Source organism: Chionomys nivalis, chromosome 17 (genome assembly GCF_950005125.1).
Source record: "Chionomys nivalis chromosome 17, mChiNiv1.1, whole genome shotgun sequence".
NCBI lineage: Eukaryota > Metazoa > Chordata > Mammalia > Rodentia > Cricetidae > Chionomys > Chionomys nivalis.
The window spans coordinates 16593558-16620936 of NC_080102.1; the positions used below are offsets into that span (position 1 = coordinate 16593558).

Genomic DNA, 27379 nt, shown 5'->3' on the forward strand with positions numbered 1-27379 from the left:
ACTCCAGCTCTCAAGTTTTTCAAACACACCCAGCATTGAAAAGATTTTCAAGTGAGCACCTATATAGCAATACCAAGATTCTGGGATGATCCACATGGGACACACATGTGTTTTAAAGGAAGATCTCTTGTGCTTAGCTGATGCTGGACCCAGTTTGCAATCTTGGAACGTTATCTGGTGGCAGACTAAAGAGTAAATTTCCTGTTATAATTGAAAAATGTAGTCAATATTTTATCATTGTTGCCTTAGTAAGATAAAAGAAAATGCAAGGTCAGTCCCAGATTTCAGTTTAATATTGGATGTAGGCAATGACAGCTTTATGCAAGGATTTGCATAATCAAGCTGTTATTTGAGAAAATGTAGTCTATGGTAGTTTTTAGAAACCTCTAATCATGAAATCCATGTGTTAACTCATTAAAAATATACAGTGATAAAGATTTAGTGTTGGAGCGTTGATTCTCAAGCTAATCACTATATTGAAATATTTTTGCTGATGACACTTAATCTATAAGATCTACAGTTAGTACTTTTCTCCCATATCAAGTTTTCATATCTATAATAGACCACACCTGTGAGAAGAGGAAGGTGGAATTTTTAGGAGCAAGATATAAGGAGCTTGGAACCAAACTATGAAAGTTTATTTGTTTTTTATTTTTAAGGACTTGGACTTTGTCATGTTTTTAAGCATCACTGAGTGAGTTAGAAAGGAAGGAGAGCTGCTATAAGTCAAGTCCCTGGGCTTCCTAAGTCACGTGCTGGTGGCGTTGGGGAAGCAAGAGACGAGTAATTGTGTGCTTGGTGGAGGGGAAGGGAGGCCTGAGTGCTGCAAATGCCCCAGGATGAGATGCTAAACACAAGAGGGATAACTATGAGAAGAAATATAGGTGTGTGTGTGTGTGTGTGTGTGATAGAATAGGAAGGGCACAGATGGAAAAGAGACAAGAGAATTAGTGGGCTGCTGCCACCTGCTCAAGAGAGGTCACTACTGGTCCCTTCCCCTGCCCACCCCAACTATGACTGTGTGTGTGTAGCTTGAAATCAACTGGGGAAGAAGTCTTTCTGCTGCCCACCTGTGCACACGCTACAACTCATGGCATTCCCGGGGCCCTACGAAGGGAACCAAGAATTTTGAGCGTGGGTGACTTATCACAGCAGAGTTCGGATTCCACACTGTGTTTGCTTTGAGACCCAGTGAGATTGAAGTAGCGAGAGGAAACCATCTGACAATGTGGCATATTCCATTTATGGATTCTGTCCACATTCCCAGGAGCGATGACGGAAATGTTGCTGTTGCATCCATATTGCCTGTGAGTCTACACAGAAATATGACAGCCTTCTGAAGACACCTGCTTCCCATTATAGCAAAATTTTATTGCAGAAACACTGAAAACACTGTTTTTTTTTTCAGTAAATATGTTACAGTAATAGTAAAGTTTCTTACTGTCAAAAGTTGTAAAGCTGAGGACGCAGGCACACTTGAGCTCAGATGTCGCAGAGACTCATGCCGTCACTGCAGAGGAAGCAGGCTGAGGCCGCGGACTTTCATAGATCTCATCAGTTCCTCTAACTGCTAGGTTGAGAGGAATTCTTTGCCTTCTTATAGATATGCTTTTCTTTTTCCACAAGAAGGGGCTTGTGGAATCATGATGCACTTTATAGAGGTCCACACACTGCTTGGTGTTTGGAGTGGGAAGGTGGGACGGTATCATTGGTGAAGACACGGTTGTACCATTTCACTTCCGTGGCTCCGAACTGCCGCATCTCTCCATGAAAGATCCAGACACTTAACGTGTACAAATAAGCCATTCTGCTTGGTAGGGCTACAGGTTGCTCCCCATTCCCTTCCTGTTGCCCATTTTCACCCAAGTTTGGGAAAAATGCCTTCTTCTACTACAGAAAGGTGCATTCTCATGTCTCAGTTCAGCACAGCAGCCTAAGTAACTTGAAATTTCCTCTTCACTTTTACAGGGTGTCCCTGGACCAAAGGGAGAGCGAGGTGAACGAGTAAGTCTTCTGAGGATGCTTCTGGTTATGGGTGGCTGCACGCAGCTCTTGCCCCCGCCTATTGAGTAACGGTCACTGCCAACTGCAGTATTCATTGCTGCCCCAGCGGTCTTTCATTTAGAAGTACATTTCCCAGGGAAAACATTTGGCTGGGTCGGGGGCCAGGAGAGGATTTCCAGTCCTGTACCTGCTGTACTTGGGCTCCACTCCTTAAGGATAAACACAGGAAGAATCACACTCAGCCTAACCTACATAGTGGACCTGAGATGGAAACAATATAATAGATGTGGAAGGGTGTCCTAATGGAAATAGATGGTTTTAGAGTAATGCCAGCCAGTGGCAAAGGACTCAGGTTTTCTTGATGGCATAGTTTGGGCACAAAGCAAGACAGTGGTTGGATAGACTCAAAGAACAGACCCTGTCATTCAAATCACTTTAATTTCAGTGCTCACTCCCTGTAGAAATTCAGCGCTCTTGACTGGTAGAAGCAGCACCTGTCTCAGGTTCAACAGGTTTTTTCCCTGCAAAAACCTAGGCAGTGAATTTAACACTAGTTAGCTATAACATGGGCTTAATAATTTTTCTATCTATGAGTTGTTATTAAGTGAGCCATCACTCGAGAAGGCATTAGCTATATATGAGTATATTTAAATATTACTAATATTTGTTTTTAGAATACTGGACCCAAAATATTTATTTGAGCTTATAAATCTAATAAGCAAAGACTTTTGAGAAACCTTGAGTTCGGGATATAAATTGTCTCTTCTGCATTAACAACAGAAGTTAGCCCTCCCTGCCACTAGGAGCCTAAAGTCTTGGGAGCCATGGGTCAGGTCAGCTATGCCCCAGCTATATGGCTGCACATATGGCCATGTTTGAGGAATGTACTTTCTACCCATCCAGGGAGACCTGCAATCTCAGGCCATGGTGAGGGCAGTGGCACGCCAAGTGTGTGAGCAGCTCATCCAGAGTAAGTACACATGCTGGTCACCATGTCTCACTCCTGCCCAAAGGAAGCCCCCATTCCCAGGACTAGAGAAACCCAGGAAGACCCCTCGGAAGCTTTGCTGAATACACATAGCTTTACAAGCCCCCTCTCTGAACCACCTACCAGCCCAACAGATTGCTCCAGAGCTCTCCGATCATAGCACAGGAGCCAGACTCCCATGCCCTTCATCCAAGAGCCCTTGGTTTGCAAAAGAACATTTAACTTGACTGCTCCAATTGGATCTCCCATTCCTCCTTCTCCTATCAAGTGGATCGGTCCTTTCTCAAGTGTTCAGCACTTGAAGACTACCAGACTGTATCAGAATCAAGATGACCACGGTGCTGGTTTCTACTGGTTCGCATATTTTAATCACTTTCCCTTTCTTATCCAGTGTATATCCATTACCTTTAGTTAGCCCAAGGCCCCTCCTTTGATTCCTTAGGCTGTATGCCAAAGTATACACGTACACATAGGGTTGATGGGACATCGGATATGACAGCTGGGCACCATTCCTAAAATCATAGCCGAGCATACTCGTTACACCATTATTCCACCTATTTATTTCCAGACCTGAACGTTTCAACAGCATTTATTTCAACAACAGATTCCTGTACTCACCCGTTTTATAAACATGCCTGCTTATTTTATATATTTTGTCTCAAACATCTAACCACAAGGTTACTAGGGTGGGTCCTTCTGTTTGCCACGAATGTATTTCGTTCCAGAATATCTGAGGCCAAGTAAAAACAAAAATTCCTCTCAGAGCCACCCAACTCTCGCCAAGCTCTCCTGCCCAGCACTCCCCACGCCGATAACAACCTCCTCCTCCAAGGATGAAATTTTCAGGGTAGTTGCTTTATCTGTCTCACGGTTGTATTTATTTTAACCTAGAGGAGTTTGGGAGTCAGGCCAGTGGAACCCAGTAAGTGCCGAGGTCTATTGGCAAGACCCCAAATTCCACCTGTTCCTTTGGGATAAACCCAGGTCCTGCTCTGGGGAGGTTTGGATGGAGAGATGGGGGTTTTCACTGAGGCAAAATGATCAGTAGCAGAAGGAGGGCAAAACCACTATCATCAAGCACAGTTGTTTTCTCCGTATGCTGTATTCAATCCAAATTCAATTCGATTCAATTCTGTAGTGCCCACAGCCGGTGTGTGTGGAAGAGAAAATTTACCAATGAAACTAAACAGTTCCAATTAGTGATATGATAAAATGAGGTCTTTAAAAACAATACATGCTACAAGAAAACCTGGACTTTAGTCTCTTTTAGAGTGGGATGCACCCAAAGCTCATATAAGCTCTGTGTTATTTCATAGGTTTCTTACTCTTAAACGGACATTGTAAATGAGTAGAAAATCAAGTTTGTATGAAAATGCACTGTGGCTTCCTACACACAACGGGAAGAATGAGTCACAATATCCGCTGCCTTATTTTGCTAGAGGATGAAAACCTTGGCTTTGTGACGGTTTAAAACCTGCTCTCAAAGTCGAGTTTTCTCCCACAGAAATTCTCAAGACCTTGATGAGTGGCTTCTAGGAGTGGAGTCAGAAATAATGAGCCAAGAGCTGGAAGGAATCTGTGCCGTGGTGGTGGTGGTGGTGGTGTGTGTGTGTGTGTGGGGGGGTGGATCTGCCGCAGCAGCTGTGATCGAAGGAAATGGCAACATCTGCCACCCCTTGGCTGCTCCCTGAACACAGCTCTGCTTTCATCTGTGCTGCTTAAACTCTCACCCAGAACCCCGTTTATGGGCTGGCATATGCTTCCACACAAGCTTGGTCATCTGGGTTTTAGCTCTTAGAAGATCGCAAGAATGGTGTCAAAAAGAATTACGTGGGAAATGGAGAGAGGGCAAAGTGAGAGCAGCTGTAGACGTGATAAATGACAGCTCCCATCAATATGGGAAGTGGGAAAGATGGATGCCTCACCTGCCCAAAGAGCAGCAGACATGCCTGCTGGTTGAATCAGGACAGCGCCCTGGATCACAGGCATGGTTAATATTAAGGAAAGAATGCATTGGCTGTATTTATATGTACCTCCCAAGATACGATTGCTGCTTTTATTTAGATTTAAGTGTTTAAAGGGAGGTAAATATGTCTGAGGTTGTAGCTCAGTTGGAAGAGTGCTGGCCTTACATGTCTGAGGTCCTAGGTTTGATCCCCAGCACTTTGTGAACGAGGCTTAGTGATGCATGCCTGTAATCCTACCACTGTGGTTGTGGAGACAGGAAAATGAGGAGTTCAAAGTCACCCTCAGTGACAAGCTAGTGAGGGCCAGCGTGAGAAACATGAGATCTCCTTGCCTCCCAGAAACAAGAAAACCAAAAAAAAAAAAAAAAAAAAAAAAAAGCCACAGAAAGAGTGGCTGACCCTATACACTGGAGTAATAAATAAACCGCTCATTTCTTAAAAGGAGATGAATAATAATCTCACTTTCAAAGATGTTGGGAAATGAAGTGTTTATAGTATTAGGATGTTATGTGTAATTATTAAAATGAATTCTTCCCAATATCACTGAGTTAAGGGATTTCCAGAAAGAACAACAGGATTTGTTATCTATCTATCTATCTATCTATCTATCTATCTATCTATCTATCTATCTATCTATCTATCTATCTAAACATCTAAACCCAGGACAGACAGGAGCAGTTTGCAGCTGGGACACAAGCAAAGATTCTTGAAAAAACTGTCTTGGCAACCAGAGTTGAGCACAGACATAGGTCTTGTCCGGGGATTTGAGAGCAAGAGGGTGGAGCAGGCTTTGTGGGTTGGAACAAAGACAAGTAAATAATGTGGAGGGAAATTGCTGGGGAGAAAGGCAGCCTGGTGAGGGGTCAGGGGTCAGATAAGTGTTGGGGTGAGGATGAAATTTATGACTCCTGTTCAGTGATGTTTATGGCAATGCTGACGCGAAGTGTGGAATTCCAAACACATGAGACGCGACTTGAATGAGGCCAAGCCGTTAATAACATCCAGGATAAAATGCAAAAAATCCTAAGTTACAAATCAAGAAGGGTGTGCCTTTTCCTCAGCGGACATCGGACAGAACTGTTTGGAGGTTTGAAGAGTGACACCCCAGCTTCCCCTTTCAATGTGTGACAGTTCATTTATCTGTCGTTCCTCAGGTCATATGGCCAGGTACACGGCCATCCTCAACCAGATTCCCAGCCATTCCTCATCCATCCGGACCATCCAGGGCCCTCCCGGGGAGCCTGGGAGACCAGGTTCACCTGGAACCCCTGGAGACCAAGGACCCCCAGGTGCCCCAGGCTTCCCGGGCAATGCAGGTGTGCCGGGGACCCCAGGAGAACGAGGTAAGCTGGGCCAGTTCTCTCGCAGGCTATCCCCAGAGGAGGGGACGGTGGATCAGAGTGTGACCGTGGTGATTATACAATGACAGGGACTGAAATAACAGAGCCAGATCAATTCTCCCTGTATTACTAAATTTATTATATGTCCTGAGATTGAGGGAACTAAGAACATACCTGTTAATCAGAGTTCATCTCCTTGTGTGATGGAGGAGGACCAGAAGTCCCAACTCACCGCTAAGAGGCTTTGTTTAGTTATTTGAGAATTGTGTATGTGAGTACACTGTATCTTTTTCACACCTCCCTCCTCTCCCTGGTCCTCCCATGATAGCCTCTTAAATTCATGACCTTCTACATGAATTCTTCTCCAATTCCTCTTCTATCTGTATAAAGACACACAGATATATACAACTGACCGAGTCCAGTTAGGGTTGCCCATGGGGACACACGTTTAGGGCTGGCAACCTAGGATTGGGGCACTTACCACAGGGCTCACTAGGGAAAAATAACTGGTTTTCCTTACCTTGGCAGCTGCTTAACTTCCTGCTTTCATTTAAGAGTAGGGTCTTGTCAACTTTTCCCTCATTCAGATTGGCATGTCAGCTGGTGTGGTCTTGGGCAAGCGACCGTATTGTTGAGAGTTCGTGGGTGCGGCATCCCTGGCACGTCCAGAGGAGACAGTCTTTCCACAGTCGTCTCAATCCTCAGTCTTCTGTGGTCTTCCCTGAGCTTTACCCGTAGGGGTTATGGTATCACAGAAAAGGATTTTTCTACCTCTAGAAAAATCCTCTTTCCATTGTGTTATGCACCTTATTCTTTTTTAATTAATTAATTTTTAAAAATGATCTTTTCTCATTTTACATACCTGTCTCAGTTCCCACTCCCTCCCCACCTCCTGCTCCCATGCATCTTATTCTGAGTGCAAGGTTCAGGTTAATCCTTCCCTGTGCATGAACCTCGCCCTGATCACCCCAGACTAGAAATATTGCCACCCCTGGAGAGGTGGCACACTTACTGCCTCTTACTCCCAGTTGTGTGTGCCTCTGATGTTAGTTGACAGCTGGATTCCTGAGAGTGAGTCACCATGTTGTGACAATGTGCACAATGCTTTCAGCTCCGCTTCCTACAATTCTGTCACATTGATTAGTATCTGATTCTGATTGTCAAGCAGTACACAGAATCAGAAAGAAGGGCTAAGGCCTTCCAATGCCCCGAAGATCTGGACACCTGGAGGGAATCTCTTTCTGGCAGGAGAGCACTCTTCAGTGGTGTTGAGGGTAGAGAAAGAGTGAATCACAGAGTGTACAGCCAGTGCCTGATCCACTCCCAGCAAGCGACAAGTTGCTTTGCTCTTCGTGGAAACCATTTCTCTGCTCTTGCCAAACTGAGTCTTTCCTATGCAGCAAGATAACTGAGTGATTTGATGAAATAAAAATTATCCAGGAGTTCTCAAATGGTAGCTAGACAACTGTTGGGTATATGAATTTCCACAGTATCCTTCATGTTTGTGTGCTGTGTGTGCTGTGTGTGTGAGTGTGTGTAATTGAATTGAAACAGAAATCCTCATCCATCTGTTCTCTGACCCTCCTGTTTTATATAAAAGAAAGCATATGAGGATACTGAAGCCAAACAGGGCTCAAAGTCAGTCAGCATCAGGACTGATAATAAGAAACAGAGGAGGTACTATTTTTTCACTGTTACATCAATTATGACTATTGTGATGCTACAACACTACTTCATAGTGAGGAAAAAATAAGTATCGTTAGTCAGAAATATAATAAACTATGAAAGCAGGATTAAAAGAATCATGGCTGATGAATAGTCTCTGGAATAGTACTCAAAGGAAGTTCACTCTCCGGTGGAGGCTGAAGACTGGCAGCTTTCTCCATCTGGATAGTTTTTCATCAGAAGTCCTCCATTTGGTTTCTCTGTCAAAGTATTTCAAGCTTCTAAAAACATGCTGTACAGTAAAATATATAGAAATATGTAACTGGATATTTCTTTCCTGCCTGCCAGTTCCTGAATAACCATGCTAAGGCTTAGTATTAATTACAAACTCTTTGGTCTATTAGCTCAAACTTACTGTTAACTAGCTCTTGCAACTTAAATTAATCCATTTCTATTATTCTGTATTTTACCACAAGGCTTGTAGCTTGTTACCTCCTGTCTTGCTTCTCTGGTGGCTGTTGGCATCTCTTAGACTCCACCTTCTTTTTCACTTCATCTTTGCTTAGATTTCCTGCCTGGTTCTTTTCTGCCTGGTTATTGGCCAAATTCGCTTCTTTATTAACCAATGATAATAAGACATAGTCACAGCATACAGAAGGGCATCCCACATCAGAGAGATATGTGAATGAGCAAGGTATGGTGGTGCACACTTTTAATCCCAGCACTTAGAGGCAGAGGCAGGTGAATCTCTGCACTCCAGGCCAGCCTGATCTACAGAGAGTTCCAGAACAGTCAGGGTGGGAGAGGGCTGACGTGGAATGCTGGTATAGTAGCCATGCAAGTATGTGAAGCTGAAGTAAGTGGAAAAGCACCCTTACTCTGTTTTCTGCTTTCATTAAAAGCCCCTCCCCAAGGGGAATGGTTTAGTCTCTTTTCTGATAGTGTGATAAAATATTCTTTCACTGAGTAATTTAGCAGAGAAAGACTCCTTATGTTAGCTCACACTGCAGGGAAATTGGAAGTTAAAACAGCTAGTCACCCCACTTCCATAGTCAGGAGCCGAGAGAAATGAATGCACACATACAACCAGTTTTCTACACTGTTATATGGTCAAGAACCTAAACTAGGGAACCCACTTTCAGGCTGAGTTTTCCCACATCATCTAAGGCAACCAAGATAGTCCCTTCCAGACATGCCCATAGCTGAGCTGACCTAGACTGTCCCTCATAGATATGACCATAGGCAGAACTGATCTAGACAGTCCCCCATAGACATTCCCATAGGCTGAACTGCTCTAGACGGTACCCATAGACATGATCATAGGCAGAGCTGATCTAGATGGTCCGCCTTAGACATGCCCATAGGTAGAGCTGATCTAGATGGTCTGCCTTAGACATGCCTGTTGTAACAAGAGCGGCAGGGCTGCTTCCCATCGCCACCCGGCTAGCTTTACCCGAAATAATTACATGGAAACTGTATTTTTTTAATCATTGCCTGGCCCATTAGTTCCAACCTCTTATTGGCTAGCTCTTACATATTGATCTAACCCATTTCTAATATTCTGTGTAGCCCATGAGCTGGCTTACCAGGGAAGATCTTAACCTGCGTCTGTGTCTGGTGGGTGAATCATGGCGACTCCTGACTCGGCTTCTTTCTCCCAGCATTCTGTCTGTTTACTCCACCCACCTAAGGGCTGGCCTATAAATGGGCTAAGGCAGTTTTTTTTTATTAGTTAACCAATGAAAGCAACAGATAAGATACAAAAACCACCTCCATCACATGCCCATAGGTAGAGCTGATCTAGATGGTCCGCCTTAGACATGCCCATAGGTGGAGCTGATCTAGACGGTCCCTCATTGGTATTCTCTTCTCAGATTCGCACATTAACCTTCACAGGAGATCTTGGATTTGATTATCTCAGTTTGAAGAATACTATCTTAGAATGGTATCTCTGCTCAACTCCTTCCTTTGAGAACTAGCCAAACATTCTTTGTGTTCAGAGAACAGAAGAAAATGACAGACTCTGCCTTGGTCTAAGCAATGGCATATGCATGGCTCTCTGCAGCTCTCCTTATATCTCAGGGGCGATTTTTGCTTATTCTGGTTGCTGTCTCTTTCCTCCTTGAAGCTTTGGCTCATTTCAGTCTAGAAAGTCATACTCAAAACTTATGTGGAACAATATTCTGCCAGCTCTCATCTCTCGTAGATTGTAACATGCAGAGACTTCTCAGAATGGGAGGATTCAAAGAGACCATGCAGCTGAGGTTTCCTTCACACACTCCTTTGCTGGTTTCCCCAGCTGCTGGGCACTCAGAACTTCAGGGTCTCATTATGCACAGCATCATGCTGTTGTTATATAGCCTGGTTTCCCCCTGCCGTTTCTTACCATATTACAATACGAGAAAACTTTGTCTGTGGATTAACATTTCCTGTGCTTGCTTAGTTCCTCTCCTTGTGCCCTGTAGTGCCCTGGGGATACAGGGCTCTTTATATCAGGATCAACCTTCACCTTCTTCCTTGATTCCCTGAACTGCCAGTCATGTGCTGACCCTTCTGATCCTCCAGGCCTCTTTGGTCATTGGCTTGGGTGATTCTACCTAGATCCCCTTGATCATGACTTCATCTGTCCATTTTCTTACTCCAGTTATTGAAATGTTTGTATCCACACTGGTGTCTTGAATTGAAAACAGAATCTAACTAGGTCAACAATGAGATTCTTCATTTACTTGATATGAATTACTTGGAATGAGGTATTTTTAATTTTCTCAGAAAGAATTAATAAAATCTCCCAAATTCTGTCTTCTTGATGGCAGATGCCTTGAGATTGTAGAAAGTAAATGGTTTTAGGAGTTAGAGGAAGATGTAACTGTGGGCTTTGATAAGAAAGAGTGCTGATGTATATGGAACAAACACCATATGTTATTTACTAGTATGATATTGATTAAAAATAAAAACCTTATAAGATCAGGATTAGCCCCATTATTTTTGTGATGTAGAAGGTCAAATCCTGGGTCTTCCATATGCCAGAAAGGTGTTTAACCATCAAGAACACTTTAGCCCTGGACTAGACCTTCCTATTCTCTCTCTCTCTCTCTCTCTCTCTCTCTCTCTCTCTCTCTCTCTCTCTCTCTCTCTGTGTGTGTGTGTGTGTGTGTGTGTGTTTATACCGTCATGTGTGTGCATTCCAGCCCTGGATTAGACACTCCTTTGTGTGTGCATGTGTGTATGTGTTCATGTATGTATATGCATGTGTTTGCAGGTACACATTCATGTGTGTGCAGGTATAAGTGGAGGCCAGACAACAGCTGCATGTGTTAATCAGGGACCAGTTCAACCACTTTTGAGACATCTCACTGACCTTGCCAAGTAAGCAAAGCTGGTAGATAAGCAAACTCCAGGGATCTTCTTATGTTTGTCTCTCCAGTATTGTGATTTCTAGTGTGTGCCACCACTTACTGCTGCTGCCCTCTTCTTCCTCCTCCTCCTTCTCCTCTTCTTTCTTCTCTTCCTTCTTCTCCCTTGAAGTCTATAAATCCAACTCAGATCTTCATGTTTACAGAGCAAGTACTCTACTGACTGAGCTGTTCCCCAGCCTATTTTATTTTGTTTTGAGACAGGATCTCATGTTGCCTCAGCTGGCTTTAACTTGCTATGTAACTGAGGTGAGTTTTTAACTCCTGGTCTTCCTAACTGCTGAAATTACAGACAGAATTACATCATTACACCTGCCAAGCCCTCTCTTAGGTGATGAAACTGCACCAAGTATGAACTACTAATTGTGTCACTGAGAACAAGGGGACCAGAATCTGGGGTCTATATGTCACTGAAGTGATTTTTTCCTAGATGCATGAACACACTTCACTTATATCATCTCACTAAACAGAAATTTCCCTACATCAGGACAATCTCCCAGGGATGGCATTACCAAGGCTCACTGCTTCAGGTAGCTGGTATATAATAATGATGAAGTAAGTGTATCCCAGAATGTACATTTTAAAAAATGGACTAAAACATACATAGAGAAGGCATGTGCATTGGCCCTTCCAACTTTATTTGGCTTTAGATCTAATACTGGCATGAGATTACTAGGTAAATACAGCAAAAAGCTTGACTTTTCTGAAGTTCTCCAAAAACTGGAAAACAGAGTCCTCATACGCAAAGTGTGCTTATTCAAAAAGGAGTCCTGTTGACTTCAGAAGCATTTTCATTTTAAATTCTGCAGACTTTGATCTTATCCCAACTCCCTTATGTAGTTCTCTTTCATCCCTGGGGGCAGGCACCATTGCATCGTTTTTTCAGTTCAATTCTACAAGGCATGGAGACCAAACTATCATTTAGATGTCACTTATTGGTTGGCGATTCATGCTGAGCCTAAAATATTCATTTTGTAAGCTTTCTCACCAATTATAAATAACGTGAGTTGTTGATGATTTGTGCTGCAGATGATGTAGCATCATTGAAGGAAAGATGTTAATGTTTTGGAGATGAAAGTGACAGGGTGGCCTTTGCTCTGACATTTGTATGTACCCGTGGGGGTCATAGTGTGAGTATCCAAAACTCATGAACAGAAATCTGGGTTTCCCGGTGCCTGGCATGATGTGTGTTCCTTTCTGCCATCCATGTACCTGTAGCTGTGAACAGGTAATCTATGGCGCTCCAGTAGACTGGTGCCCGGTGACCACCGAGGACCTTCTTTTCCTTCTTCTCTCTTCCTCTGGCTGCATCTCTCCTCACACCATCTTTTTCTATTGTCCCTGCACTTCAATGATTAATAGTGACTTCTTGCTCTTATTAATTTATAGGCCACATCTCCATGTAGCTTTTAAGACCCTCTAACACCATCTTATTTTTGAAATTCTGTCTCTGTGAAATTCACTTTCCCAAAGAGCCCTAGAGTGGTTTCTATTTCCCTGGCAGGGTCCTGAATTCTAACAGCATTGTAAATAGCCAGCTGCTAACATCAAAAAGACAACAGGAAATACTTTTGCTGGGCTTCTTTACACCTAAAACAATCCCATATTTTCTTTCCTTGACCACTTTCCCATAAAGTATAGAGCTCAGTATGATCTTAACTAGTCCTGTGACCCAACATAGAATCATGAGAGCTTAGGAAAATGCATCGGACACTCATGGACCTGAATCAGTCATCCTGCCTTCTTCTAAGTGGCTACTAAGTACCTTGTGCCTTCGAGGCATTGGAACCCACACCACATGAAGAACAGACCACACTTGGATCTCACTGCCAGCATTTCCCAGGCAACAGACAAATATAACACAGCTGAAGCCTTGCTTCACAGTCTCTGGCTTTTCATATAATGACATGGAAAGCATTCCCCAGGCCTTGCATATCTGCCCAGGCAGAAATCCCAGGAGTTTCTCCCAATGTCTCGGCTCAGGAGGAAGGGAATCTGCTCCTTAGAGTTGCCTGAGACCTCTGCCTGCAGTGCTTGGGGTGGCCAAGGGCACAGAACTGAATAAAATATTCCAAGTTGAAGGCCAACGGGCCAAAGAAAATAGGAAACAGACAACAAAGGGCCAGACACAGGACATGTAGTCAGTGTAAGCTAAATCCTTTTGAATTCAGCCCTGCGTCTTGCTCAGAGCAGAGGGCAAAGAGAGCAAGAGGAAACTGGTACTAAACTCAAGGCTGATTGCTGAGTTGACGGAAGGGAGGACAAGCACACCCTTTGGCATTGAGAAAGCACAACCTAAATGAGGACAACCATAGGCTATAGGACTAGCACGGGGTGGAGAGGCACCAATACATTGGTTTTGTGTTCTTTTGTCCTACTTAAGGACAAGTAACTTGGCCTCAGTTTTATATCCCTCTTTCAGGGATAGTATTAGCATCAGCCCTATTGGTTCTTGTGAAGACTGAAAATGAGCTTACAGATGCAAACCCCCTGGCATTTATGGTCTAGTGAAAGAGCTTATATGAAAACCTGATGCACTGCCAGACACATTTTCCTTATCGAAGCCTACAGTGGAACTTGACATGTCAATCATTCACCCACTACTTCAACCATCATTTAAAAATATTTTATGATGGATCTGAATTATACAGAATAATTTTATTTCGGAGGCATTGTCTCATATAGCCCAGACTGTCTCAAACTCACTGTGTCACTGAGGCTGGTCTTGAACTTATGATCATTCTATCTGTAACCCAAGTGTTAAGATTACAGGCACATAGGGGACTAGATACTTTTCCAAGACGTGGTTTCTCTGTGTAACATTCCTGGCTGTCCTGGAACTCACTTTGTAGTGTCCTTGAACTCACAGAAATCTGCTTGCCTCTGCCTCCCAAGTGCTGGGTTTAAAAATGTGTGTCACTACCACCCGGCAGGGACTAGATTTTTAAAAATTAGTTTTACAGAATTTAAAAGTGGGAGGATTAGAGTTGAAGCCTCAGCCTAAGGAATTTTGACTATCCATCCTCCAAAGATCTTACTTGCTTAGTACACATATATGCGTGCTGATCTAGAAATACCTTCACTTAGGTGCCATCCCATATATACCGGGCCGCCTATTCATGGTGAGGCTTTAATTTGGTCTGATTCAAGAGAGCTCAATAAAGTATGATGCCAAAGTCAAAAGCCTTTTAGCCTGGGGGCATGATGGAAATGGGAATAAACAATATGATGCATCCGAGATGGCAAAGGCCATGAGGAAGCCACAAGGGCAGAAAGTTCATCCATTCATCTGTTAGTTGATGCAACAAACTTTTTTCTTTTTAAAAAAATTTACATATCGTGTGGAAGACAACAAGAAAGTGCTGGAATGGAACCACAGATAAGATGGCTGGCCCTTGATCTCTTGGACCCATTGTGTCTTGACTTGTTACAATTCTGAAGGGTTGAGTTGGGACTTTAAACATGAAGAATAGCTAGGCATGTTGATGCATGCACACCCTTAATCCCAGCACTTGGAAGTCGAGACATGTAGAACTCTGTGAGTTTGAGGCTAGTCTGGTCTACATAGTGAATTTCATGTCAGCCAGTTCTATGTAGCAAGACACTGTCTCAACAAAGGGAGAAACAGCGAGGAACAGTGGTAGAGGCAAACAGGGGCCAGGGGATTCAGGAGGGAATATTTCCTGTACTAAGAAATCCCAGCATCTCCTAGAATGGGTGCTAGCACCTAACTTGGGTGGCCCCATCTCATTATCAAGTGGCCTCACCTTGGGTCCTTGCAAAAATCTCTTTTATGGACTGTGACTGTGGTTTTTTCTGTAAAGAATTTCTTCATACCCAGCTCTGGGGAACTTAATCACCTGATGAGCAGCTGCAGACTCGTGTTTTAGGACACTTGATTCTCTTGCCTTTTAACAAGGTCTACAAGGCATACAAAGGCATCTCCAGGTCTCACCACATCTGTGTATAACTTGCCCTTTAATTTCAATCCTCATTAATTTTTACATGTAGGGGGGGAGACAATGTGAGAGAGAGAGAGAAAGAGAGAGAGAGAGAGAGAGAGAGAGAGAGAGAGAGAGAGAAAGAGAAAGAGAGAGAGAGAGAATGAATGAGACCTACAGTCAAGCTCAGGTGTGATGGGCATGGATAATCCCCATTATGGGAATCATATATGTACACAGACAAATATGAACATATTGGCCTATACTATGAGTATGGAATATAGAATAACTTCAACGACAATAAAACCTAATTTTCCCTACTGATTTGGATTTGTATCTTTGCAGTCTTCATCTTTTCTGAGACATTTCAAGGGGCTGAATATGTTTGCGAGGTCTTCTCTCAGTTGCTATTATTTGCATTGCAGAGAGCACCGAATTATACCTATTTTTCTCTATAGATTTTTAAAAAAATCAAAGCAACCAGATTGGTTACTTTTAACACCCCTTGCCTTTTAACTCAGGCAATTGGGGAGCTGTTCCTGAGGGTACCTTCCTGGGGGCCCCTTCAAGCTAATGTGTGTCTTCTGCTGTGAGTGAGTTCAGATGATCTGGTAGCATAAGGTCACAAGAGGTCGCTGAGTCACAGTAGAGAATAATGAGGGGCAGACCTAGCCTTAGTCATCAGAGGGTTTTATTATGTTCTAATTCCTTCACACTCAGAGGCTCCCTGCAGGGAAAGTTGTGTGATTTCTGACAGAAGAACAGGGATTGTCACTAAATGCCAAGATACATTTTAGGACAAAAGCATTGACAAGTGGGGACCCCTATCAGATGAAAAAGACTAACTCTAGTTAGCTTCTAAATGACTACGCAGTAGATAGTCTGCAGCGGTTTGGATCTGCAGTGTCTTCAGAGACTCACGGTTTCTGTGCTTGAATGCTGCTTGCAGTGCAGTTTTGAAGACAGTAGAGACTTTACGAGTCGGGTAGGGCTTTGGAGGTTCTGTCTACCCCTGGTTCTGGCTACTCCACTTCACTTCCTGATTCACCACAGTGTGAGCAGACCCTGCTATATACTGACGCCGCCATGAATTCTGCCATACATAGACAGAGACATGGGTCATCCTTGAATTCCCCAAGAATGTCTAGAATGCCAGTTTTATTTTGTTCCACGGTAGCTTATATAGAGCCTTCCCTGACCAATGGCTACGCCCTAGTTCTCGGGATCCTTTAGCTGCAAGCCACGAGAAACCACGCCCCTGCCATCAGGGTCTCATGCTCAGAGCAGCTGCAAGCACAGGAAAACAAGCTGCTTACAGGAAATCAAGGGTCTGGGGGTCCACGGTCCCCAGCACCCAAACTCCCGAAACTGTGAGTCTCAACAAACCTTTCGTCCTTGAACGTGCTCTTGTCAGTATTTTGGTCACTGTGACACAAAAGTAACCAAGCACACTTGTGTAGGGTGGCTTTTTATCTGGCAGCTTGGTTAGTCGCTGAGCCTGAAACGAAGGCTCCTGGAGTTAGTTACGTGCCGTTAAAGTTCAGAGAGGGTAGGTTTACCTCAGAGAAATCTTTACCTCCCTGTGGGCTTCTGAACGGATAGTCAGATCTCAACTGGATGCGTACAGAGAGGGTGTGGAGCCTTTGCCTGGGTTGGTGATAGAAGCCCTGACCTTTGTTGGGTTCACTTAGCACTGCCCAGGCTGTGTACAGCAGAGATGGGGGTTGGGAAGTGCTGTTGTAGTCGGCTCATTGGTCAACGGCTGCCCAGAAAGAAGAGATTTTTATTTCAGAGGTGCCATGATATTTTGACCCCAGGAGATAATTACTAGGATTGCAGAATCTACCCAAGCTGCATAGTCATTCATTAATATTTGCATTATTTAAAGACTGTGCATCACTACCTACCTCCCTCCTTCCTCATTATTTCCAGAACAAACACTGTACCTTTTCCTTTTAAAACTTGGAAGCTAGAATGCTAAAACATTATTCTCAGCTGTCAGAGTTCTTGATTATTATGATTTCAAATCTGTCTACAGTTGAATATGTATTGTATTTATGCTAAGGAAAAAGTGACTGTACTTTGAACTTGAAAATCCTTTATAGGACTCCTACCTATCAAGTTTGCCACTCTAATTTATAGACGCTTTCTTCCAGTCTCAGCCAGTTCGACATAATTTCTCAGTAAACTTTGTTAAAGAGAGATGCTATTTTGCCCTCCAATCTTTCAAAGCATTGTTATAGCTGAGACACTCAGTCCTCTTATTCTAATGTAATGCTCACTTATCTTGGTTTGAGGCAGGGACACCTAAAGGTGCTGTCACCCATCCGGTGGTCTCGTAGAATATGATTGGATAATGATGTGTCATCTTTTTGTTGTTTTTTGACCTGTGAAAATGTGTCCTTTGTTAAGAGTACTGAAAACTGAGCCAGGTGCTGTGGTGCACATCCTTTACCCCAGCACTCAGGAGGTAGAAGCAAGCTGATCTCTATGAGTTCAAGGCCAACCTGGTCTACAGGGTGAGTTCCAAGACAGTCAGGGCTACATAGTCAGAACATGTTTTAAAAAGAAATCCGTAAATTGTTTGGAATAAGAAGTCTACCCAATGGAAAAGAAGCCCAAATTGATTTAGATTTTTTTTTTTTATGGAACTGAATCAGCCAAATCAAACCCAGGCTTCCCCAAAGCTTCCAACTTCCTAATGGAAAGTCATGGTCTTCAGAAGTTTGTTGTTTAATTATAACTCATGCCTTCTGCAAATGTATTATGAGGTGGACCAAAAGGAAAATGTTAGACATGTCCACTTGTGGTTTCTATGGTGCTGCTTGTGAATTACCAGTTAGGTTCACCGAGTGGTCTGTCATGTGCAGTGACAGGTCAGTGCCTGGCTGGCTGAGCCACTTCAGTAGGCAGGAGGAAGAACAGAAGAGCACATACAGATCACAGGGCTGATCTTCTGGAATGCGATTTTGTATAACCTCGCCATGTCAGAATCTAACCTAAAATCCTATGATACCTATAACCCTAAACCAACTTCATCGTCCTCATTGGAAAAGAACTTTTGTAATGTCTGAAAATGGACCTTCCAAGATTTGATTCTGAAGAGAACTTCTGTCACCCTCCCTTTTTAAAAACAGGTCTAACCGGTCTCAAAGGAGAGAAAGGCAATCCAGGCATTGGAACTCAAGGCCCCAGAGGTCCCCCTGGACCAGCAGGTAAATCTTTCTACCTAAAAAAAGTGATAAGATATTAATCTTTATGATCACTTCATAGGTGAAGAAAATAACTGTATTTTACCCATGTGTCAAGAGGAATAGCTGCATTTCTCACTTATTTTATTGCAAGGCGCTGGTTACAATCCGTCCCTGATGTCAGTCTAAAACGCTACAGTACATTTGGGTTCATTTTGATCAGATGAGTTAGACGAGGATACAGTAACATATGACTCCCAAGGGCTTGGTGATACAACGAAGCTTTACCTCACTTTTGCACACTTTCCGGTGTTTGTGGTAAAGACTCTGCCATGTTAGACCTCGTGAGTTCTACACCCTCCAAGGAAAAAAAATGAAGAAAGTCCACCAGTCTCAATTTCCTAAATAAGGTGATGTCTAATATCCAGTCCTGCTCCTCTGACTGGAATTTCCTCAGCTGAACTGTAAGGGAAGCGTGAAATCTAGAGAAACACAAGGGAATTTGGAGAACATTGTTAGTTCCTGCTGTGGTTGTCCTGCCAAATGAGCTTTGTGGAAGTTTTGAGTCTTGAGTACAATATCATGTTTTTCAAATTATCTCCAGATGAGCTGAGTTGTCACCGGAAACATGAGCTTGTGTCCTGTTGTATTTACAACCCTTATTGGCCTTAGGGAGTCAAATGTGTACAGATTTTTCTTTTCAGTGTAACGGTGGTTTTAAACCATGTCTTTAAGCGATAGCCCAAAATCAATAGGTCCATCTTGATGGTAGGCACTTTTACTTCTAGAGGCTGTGTGAGGAACTGACATCATGTTTGACGTCATGTCTTTGGTGGTCTGTGAGAACTGGGACGGACGGAAACTGAATGCCCTTGTAGGCTTCGCATTATTCAAGCAGCAAGCAGTACTTGTGTCTGTATCTCATTTTGATGTTAGTTGAGTGGGATTGTGATTTTTTATAGCTTTAATATTTCACACATACACATAATTGATTATGATCAAATCTGTCTCCATTCCCTCTCAGATTCCTGCCCTATCTACCCCCTACACATCATTTTTCCCTTCCAACTTCATGTGCTTTTAAAAAAGAAACCCACTGAGTCCCCTGAGTGCTTCCGAAGCAGTGTGTACGGAAGCAGGGATATCCACCAGAGTGTGGGTGGGCCACTTCCCTGAAGAAAGCTGACTTCTCTCACAACAACCATCCATTTCCAATTGCTCCTCAACTAGGGCTAGGACTTCTGGAACTCTTTCCTCTCCTTATGTAGTTGAATGGTTTTATTTCTAGTTGAAAATGTCTTTTAAGAGGAAAGCCAGGCCTCCATTCAATAGGCATGCAAACCAAAAAACCAAACCCAACAAATTTCTTGAATTCAAAAAAAAAATTTTAATCACCCCTTATTTCTATTCAATGTTTTTAATTGATGTAAGATGGCCCAAAGCAATTTAGACTAACACACTGGGTCCAATTTTAAACTACTTTCCATTTGTCTTTTCCAGGATAATGTTTTTAGACCTAGACTAATTTAATTAGTTGAAAACATAGGCCGGTACTAATTTACACAACAATTTTAGCTTTATGAGGTTATGGTTTGAACGTGTTCATGCGTGTGTGTACATATGGGTAGGCCTACACATTGGATTCATGAGGGGCTGTTTTGGAAAACAAGAACGCCATTGAGAAAATGAGGTTTGAGAATGGACTACCCCTTTCCCTTTAAGCTAAGCTAAGGATATGGAGAAGAATACATTTTGCTCTCTGATGCTGGAGTTGATTATAAGTACTGTCTCTGAGGAGAACACGTGATTATGGTATGATCCTTTGTTCAGGGACTCTACTTTAGGAAAAATAACACAATAAGTAGAATGGATGAGTCCCCTAACTGCTACATCTTTTAAAGTCAGCTCACGTCACGGTGGTCTCCAAAGTCGCTCTGCTATAGTAAATGACAGACTCTTCATTGTTGGTCACTTCACAGGACCCTCAGGGGAAAGTCGTCCTGGCAGTCCTGGGCCACCTGGCTCTCCTGGACCAAGGGGTCCCCCAGGTCACCTGGGAGTACCTGGACCACAGGGTCCTTCTGGCCAGCCTGGATATTGTGACCCATCGTCATGTTCTGCCTACGGTGTTGGAGGTAAGTACCAGCCGCTTGCGGGTTACTACTAACCTGTGGAGGGAGGGCTTGATATTCAATGGTTAGCAGAGGACAGCAGAGCCTGGACGCCTCAGCCCCTGTGTAGAGTGCAATGTACTGTCCGCTCTACTTAAAGCCCCCAGGGCAAGATTCGAATAACCACCATAGCCAAGTTTCCTTTGCTTCTCAATACCGATCCCTGGGCAGGGGATGTAGCAGAGTGGTCGAATATTTTCCAAATGGTAATCCACACAGACTTGGCCTCCTACTGGGTCATTTGTCACGTGTGGTTGAACATTTTAGTGTCTCCATGCTGTTTCTGTCATGGTGTGGCCATGACATCCTGTGAAATTTCACTCTTAGTTTTAGACCATCCCCACAATCCTTTCAGAGGACGCCCTGCCCACCACATGACCAGGGAGGCCTGAAGAATAAAAATAGACATGTCTTTGCTTCATCACTAAGGGTTAGACTGAGAATCCGACAGAAGACACCTCCCACAAACAGCAGCAGTCTTCCAGCTAGGGCCTTGCTGAATCACGGAGAGAGAGGTTCAGAGACAGCTTTAGGCCAGTGCCCAGCGTCGTCAGTGCATGGAAATTCTTCTGCTTTAAGAGAAATTTAACCTTAGTTGGCTGAGAAATTGGTCAGTTTTGTTGATGAATTTTTTTCTCTGTTCATCTTTTCCCTCCTTGCCCTCTCAAATCTGTTCCCCGTCCCTGCAGATCTCATCCCGTACAATGATTACCAGGGCTGATCTGGCACTTTGGTTGTATTGACCTGGGCATTTAGCTATGGATACAGAACCGGTTCACCACCACTACTAAGCTCCTGCCCGTAACCATGGTCACCCCTCTCTTGCCTCCATTGCTTCCCCACCTCACCATGTTCAGGTCCCCTGCCTATCATGCTCCAAACATGATTAGTGATAACATCAAATCATAACAAAGAAATATAGGTTAGCTGTAATAGAAACTGACATCCCACGTCATTCTGAATGGAGTTCTCTGTGCATCAAGACTTCATCCCAACCTCCTCTATACTGAGGCTCTGTAACAGTAACTTAACTGTATGTCCCTCTTGTCTACCCCACCAAGATGATGAGCACCTGCTCTCCTGGCTCTCTGTTTCATCTCCTTCTCTTGATCACCCTCTTCCCCCCCTCTCCTGGTGATGGGCTTGTAACACAAGATTGGGTTCTTAATTTTATATTCTCTTTTATGATTCTACTTCGTCGCAGGGTTTCTTCTGTAAATAAAATGTACAATATTTAAACAACTAGCCATGCTTCTAGTTTTCTAACATTTTTTTTTCTAGTTTGTCTTTTTCTTTGCTCCTTGTACTAACTATGAAGCCTCTGGGGCAGTGGCATGGGGGCACGGCAGTGAGGGCTTTCTCCTCATGCAGGGCACCTCTGTGGTTTACGGACAAATCTGTGTTGCTCTAAGGACTCAGATAGGGGAGACTATCCATTTCTGGTTCCTGGGTTCCATCAGGCCCCCCACCCCCACTTTTCCTCTTTAGTGTCCCATCCGGATCAGCCTGAATTCACCCCGGTCCAGGATGAGCAGGAGGCCATGGATCTGTGGAGCTCGAGCATCTGACGGCCTCAGGAGATGTCTGAGGAGCAGTGGCAGGCCCTCTTCCGGAGCTTTAACTTACAAGATGTTGTCACATGGTTGTATGCTACTTTGCAGGGGGAGGCAGGACTCGTGTCATTGGCCGATAGTTCCTCTATGGGTAACGTTAATTGTTGCTTTAAAAAAAACTGTGTTTTGAAACCAGCCCCTTTTTGTGACACAGTTGTAGTCTTGTCCCTTTGCTGTTTTAATTGCATGCCAGTTAATTTGATGGTCTTCCAAAGAAGAGTGTTAGAGAGGAGTCAGAAAGGATGAATTGAACCCCAGGATCTCTTCTCTGTTAGATCGTTTCAATTTATAAAATAAATAAGAGAGGTGTGGTTACATTGGAGGGGATTAGGGCCCCAGTAGCAGAAGCATGAATTTGGAAGTCCGTGGATTGAGCCACTTACCTGTACCCACGCAACGACCTTGCTGATGATTAAAAATACTGCCATCATTGAGGAAACTACCTCGTTTTTGTTGAAATTGATCTGTCCAATTCATAGATCACTCAGTAACTGGTTTCACGGGTATTCAGAAATCAGAACTAGAATATTGCCTTTCTGAATTTGATAATTAAAGAAACAGATTCTATTTTCCAGTAGTTTTTGATCCATGTAAAATAATCACTTCCTACCAGCTCCGATGCAAAAGAGACCCATTTTTTTTTTAAATGAATACTTGTCCAGCAATGTGTTTCAGAGCTCGCCTCCCCTTGACTACAGGGATTACTTTGTAAATGCAAATATGTTTTTGAAGACTTGTTTTTATTCTTTTTTATAAGCAAATAAAAAAACTTAAAACAATATGTGTGGATTCCTTTCAGTGTATTTCTGAATGTCACCTTCAATTTCTGTGGTCCTAGTTGCCTGTCCACCTGAAGAGAAACAGCCGTGGTCCTGTAGGTAAACATTCCAACTCCCACTCCTTCATCCCTTCCCTCACCGTCAGTGGAGGAGAAATCTTACCCAAACTAATGGGCACAGAGCCTGGCATCATTTTAACATCACTTATAATTTACCAGGCAATGAAAGCAGCACAAAGATATTAATTCTGCTTGATAACACAGCGGTTGACCAAAGAACTCCTCTGTCTTCTAGTATGAGGACATTCCTGAAAAATCTCCAGAGCAGCGGCACTCTAGCTTCCGAATGCTCTTATCCTTTATCACAGTTCATCGTGTTGTGTTGACCCCCACCATAAAACTATTTTCATTGTTACTTCATAACTTTAATTTTGCTACTGTTATGAATTGTAATGTAAGCATTCACATTTTCTGATGGTCTTAGGTGACCCTGTGAAAGGTTTGTTTGACTCCCCCATCCCCCCTGAAAAGGGGGTTGTGACCCACTGGTTGAGACCATCCGCTCAAGATGGTAACGAGGAAATTAAATTGAGTCACACACACTCTAGCCCTTAAACTAGAACTTCTCTGACTTTCTTTTGAAGGAAAATCAAAGTATTAAAAAAAAATTTGATTTCTGTCTTAGTGAGGGTTTCAGTTGCCATGAAGGGACACCATGACCACAGCAACTCTTACAAAGGAAAATATTTAATTGGGTGGCTTACAGTTTCAGAGGTTTAGTCCATTATCATCATAGCGGGACATGGCAACATGCAGGCAGACACGGGGCTGGAAAAGTTGAGAATAGAGAAGGAGCTACATTTTGATTCTGAAGGCAACAGGAAGTGGTCTGAGGTGCTGGGTATGGCCTAAGCATATATGAGATCTCAAAGCTCACCTCCACAGTGACACACTTCCACCAACAAGGGCACACAGACTCCAAAAAGGTCACACCCAGTCTACACCTCCTGATAGTGCCACTCCCTTTGGGGAGCATTTTCTTTCAAACCACCACAAGTTCTATTATTTCTGGTTGAAATCAGGAAAGAAAACCGTATCTTTCTGTAAGCCCCCATTCCCCAGTTGCATGACTCCACTAACAACCATTTTAAGAAAGTTGGGTGGCCTCATATCAGCCAAATGTATGTTCTGTCTGGATCAGGAAAAGGCTCATGAGGAGCAGAGTGTTTGTCGGGTCACGTTTTCTCACCCTCTGTCCTCAGCACCCCATTACTTCCTTTGGCTCCTGTTACTAGAAAGAAGGCAGCTTCTGGATAACAAAGGATCCAACCAGCAGCTTTATGTGTGTGTCTCTGCGGACCCAGGAAAATAGCTTTCTGGTGCAGAGGAAGAAGTCAGTGAGCAAGTAGCCCATATCCATTGTTAAATCCTGGCTGAAATTTACTACAGAAAAATAGGCCCAGCGAGGAGGAGGAATGCTTGATAGCACACAGCAAATCCACAGAGTCTGAATGAGGATCCCATGGGGGAACTCCTCCATCTTAAGTGGCTGGGAAGCTAACACATTGCTTCGTAACAGCTCTCTTTTGGGGTCCTCAGTCTGGGACATTTAATGGTGACTATCGAGATGAATACTCTGTGTGTTTTAGATAAGCTAGGTGAGAACAAATGGTCAACTATATCACTGTAAGGACTCAGTTTTTATGGATAATGACACCATTAGAGGCTCTAATTCATTCATGTCATTCTCGGGTTACACAAAAATACCCTGGCTTTGATTTTGTTTGGTGACCTGAATATATTTGCGTAAGCAACAGCAAAGCTCGTTTGTTTAGTATGTGTCATCGCTTGGAGCCAGTATATCAGCTTTTTATTGAGTGAAATGTTCAGAATAGAAGGTGTAACTACAATTCTGGATTTGTGTGTTTATAATACGTGGCCTGTAATACAAGCTGATTCTCCAGAGGGTTTTTATGGACTTGCTTATCTTGGTGGGAATGCACTTCTCTCTCTATAGACGTAGGGCATTTTCTGAAAGTAACAGGACATCCATCCTATTATGAGAAAAAAAAAACATTACTGCTCAGAATTTTCATTATGTTTGTTAGAATTTCTGTTTGCGTTGAGATTAGTCATTTTAGAATACAGTTTTATTATTATTATTATTTTTTAATCTCAGAAAGGCTCTAACTCCGGGTTGACTTCGTTCCCTCTTTCTTCTTTGCCTTTTCTTTCTGGCTTCATCTTTCTATGCCTAACATTGCTCTTTTAGTTCTGAGGATGAAAACAAAAACAAGAGAGATGTGAACTATGACCTCATGGAGCTTCCGTTCCTTCCTTATGGAGAAAGAACAAAAGTGCATGAGTAGACCAGTGATATAATTAAAACTCATACACGACATAGAGACAGAAAAAGTGCTGAGGCAGGAGTAGGAAAGTGAGAGGAATATAGGAGCAAATGCTTCTGAGGGGCCCTAAAATGCCTCTGACCAATAAGCGAAGAAATGGAGATAAGCAGAGTGCTGGAAGAGGGGGAAGCCCAGAGTTCAGTGTCCTCTGTGCTGATCAACTTGTCACATGAGAGGAAACCAGTTGGTAAGAGTCAGTGGAAGAGGGCACCAGATAAACCTGGTGACCAAAGCATGCAATTAATGACTCAGATTTTAAATTGAATCCCACTGGAATCAATCAAGACGCTGCCAAAGGCAAAACTAAACAGTCTTCTGTGTGTTTGAAGTTAATATAAGGCAAATAGCTCTTCCACTGACCACATTTCTGGGCTTTTTGTTCCGAAGCTGTCATTTGAGTTTGTGCTCTGAGCTCTAAATAAAGGCCTGCCCCCAAAGAAAGCTGTATGAATTGTCAAGTTAAATTGGAATAAGCACAAAATAATTAGTGAAAAACCCAACGCACATAATGACAGTTCAAATTTGGTCATGCTGCCAGCAGAAACATACTCTTACCCTACTACTGTATTTTGTGTGCTGACAAATCTTAATGGCAAAGAAAAAAGCATCATGGGAGCTAAGGGTGATAAACAGTTATTTCTCAATCTTCAGGGCAGCTGCTTGGCATATCTTGATCTAGGATTCTGTACAGCTTCTACAGTAGGCATTCCTAGTCTCAACATGCACCTTCGATGGTTGTCATGGCAGCAGAAAAGATGGCATTTAGACTCCTCTTTCTAAACCTGATGGAAGCGATGCATCGGGTTTGTGCTCAGGTGTCATTGACGTAAGATGATCCGGTGAGCATCTTTCAATATGAAAGAAGTACAGTTAAGCCAACAAAGCAGAAGAGAGCCAGGATGGGTGGCAAGGTGTGCTAAAGGCTGTCTCTTCAGCTGTAGCTTATCTGAACAGTGTGGAAACCCAACAGCTAGTTGAGAGCATCTTGAGTTTCCCAATGCAGATGCAGAAGCACAGAAAAACTAACTTAATTACCCAAAGACTCATGGATAGAATTTAAATGCAGTCATCCTGGCAGAAGATATGATGCCCTCCTAACTTTCAGACACTACTTGGCTTTGTGGGTTGGTAATTTTTTTTTTTTTTTTTTTTTTTGGTTTTTCGAGACAGAGTTTCTCTGTAGCTTTGGTGCCTGTCCCAGAACTAGCTCCCAGAGATCCGCCTGCCTCTGCCTCCCGAGTGCTGGGATTAAAGGCGTGCGCCACCACCGCCCAGCTGGGTTGGTAATTCTTAAAATGGCAAAAAAGAGTGGAAGTGGAACCTAGGAATGCAAAGATTCCAAGACTCGGGAGTGTTTCCAAAGATTCCCTTTCCGCTGTCTGAGTTGAGAACTGATGTATGCTCTGCCCTCCACACACACACACACACACACACACACACATCCATAAACACACACATCACATACAGTCAAGGATTACAGGCAGTGAATAGACAGCCACTTGAGACACAGCAGTTTGAAACCATCCTGTGGTGAAGAATGGGTTGGAGGGGATCAGAGCAAACAAGAAAACAATCCTGAAAACATTATAGTGACCACTGACAGACAATAGAGGTCATGTCGGCTGTTGGAATCAGTGGCTCGCTAGTCAACATGAATGGAGGTGAAGAAAGTCATGTTAGGCTAGCCCAGTCCTGGCATTAACAACAGAGTAAATGAGATAATTTTGTCCATCTGAGAATCAAAGATTCGAAGCAGAGAGACTGAAGAGTTCATTTTAGGAGATAAATTTGACTTGTCAGGCATTAAGTAAATAAGTTGAAGCTTGGGACAGAAATTGTGGTCAGAGATAAACATTTAAGAATTCTCTAAATGACAAGGTGGGAAGGATGCATATGATCA

At 43.2% G+C, this 27379-nt stretch overlaps 1 protein-coding gene across 3 annotated transcripts in view; it reads left to right on the top strand.

Moving 5' to 3' along the window:
- The window catches only part of Col14a1 (collagen type XIV alpha 1 chain), a 184445-nt gene extending 161383 nt beyond the window's left edge, over nucleotides 1–23062 (top strand). For 2 of the 3 annotated variants that reach the window (XM_057792029.1, XM_057792030.1), the window contains exons 43-48: nucleotides 1969–2004; nucleotides 2908–2974; nucleotides 6114–6302; nucleotides 18456–18533; nucleotides 20489–20644; nucleotides 22169–23062. In XM_057792029.1, coding sequence (XP_057648012.1) covers nucleotides 1969–2004; nucleotides 2908–2974; nucleotides 6114–6302; nucleotides 18456–18533; nucleotides 20489–20644; nucleotides 22169–22248 — 606 coding nt within the window. In that variant the 3' untranslated portion in view covers nucleotides 22249–23062. Of the gene's footprint in view, nucleotides 1–1968; nucleotides 2005–2907; nucleotides 2975–6113; nucleotides 6303–18455; nucleotides 18534–20488; nucleotides 20645–21369; nucleotides 21649–22168 lie in introns of those variants that run through there. The other variant, XM_057792031.1, reaches the window with a different exon arrangement.
- The last annotated feature ends 4317 nt before the right edge of the window (nucleotides 23063–27379 follow it).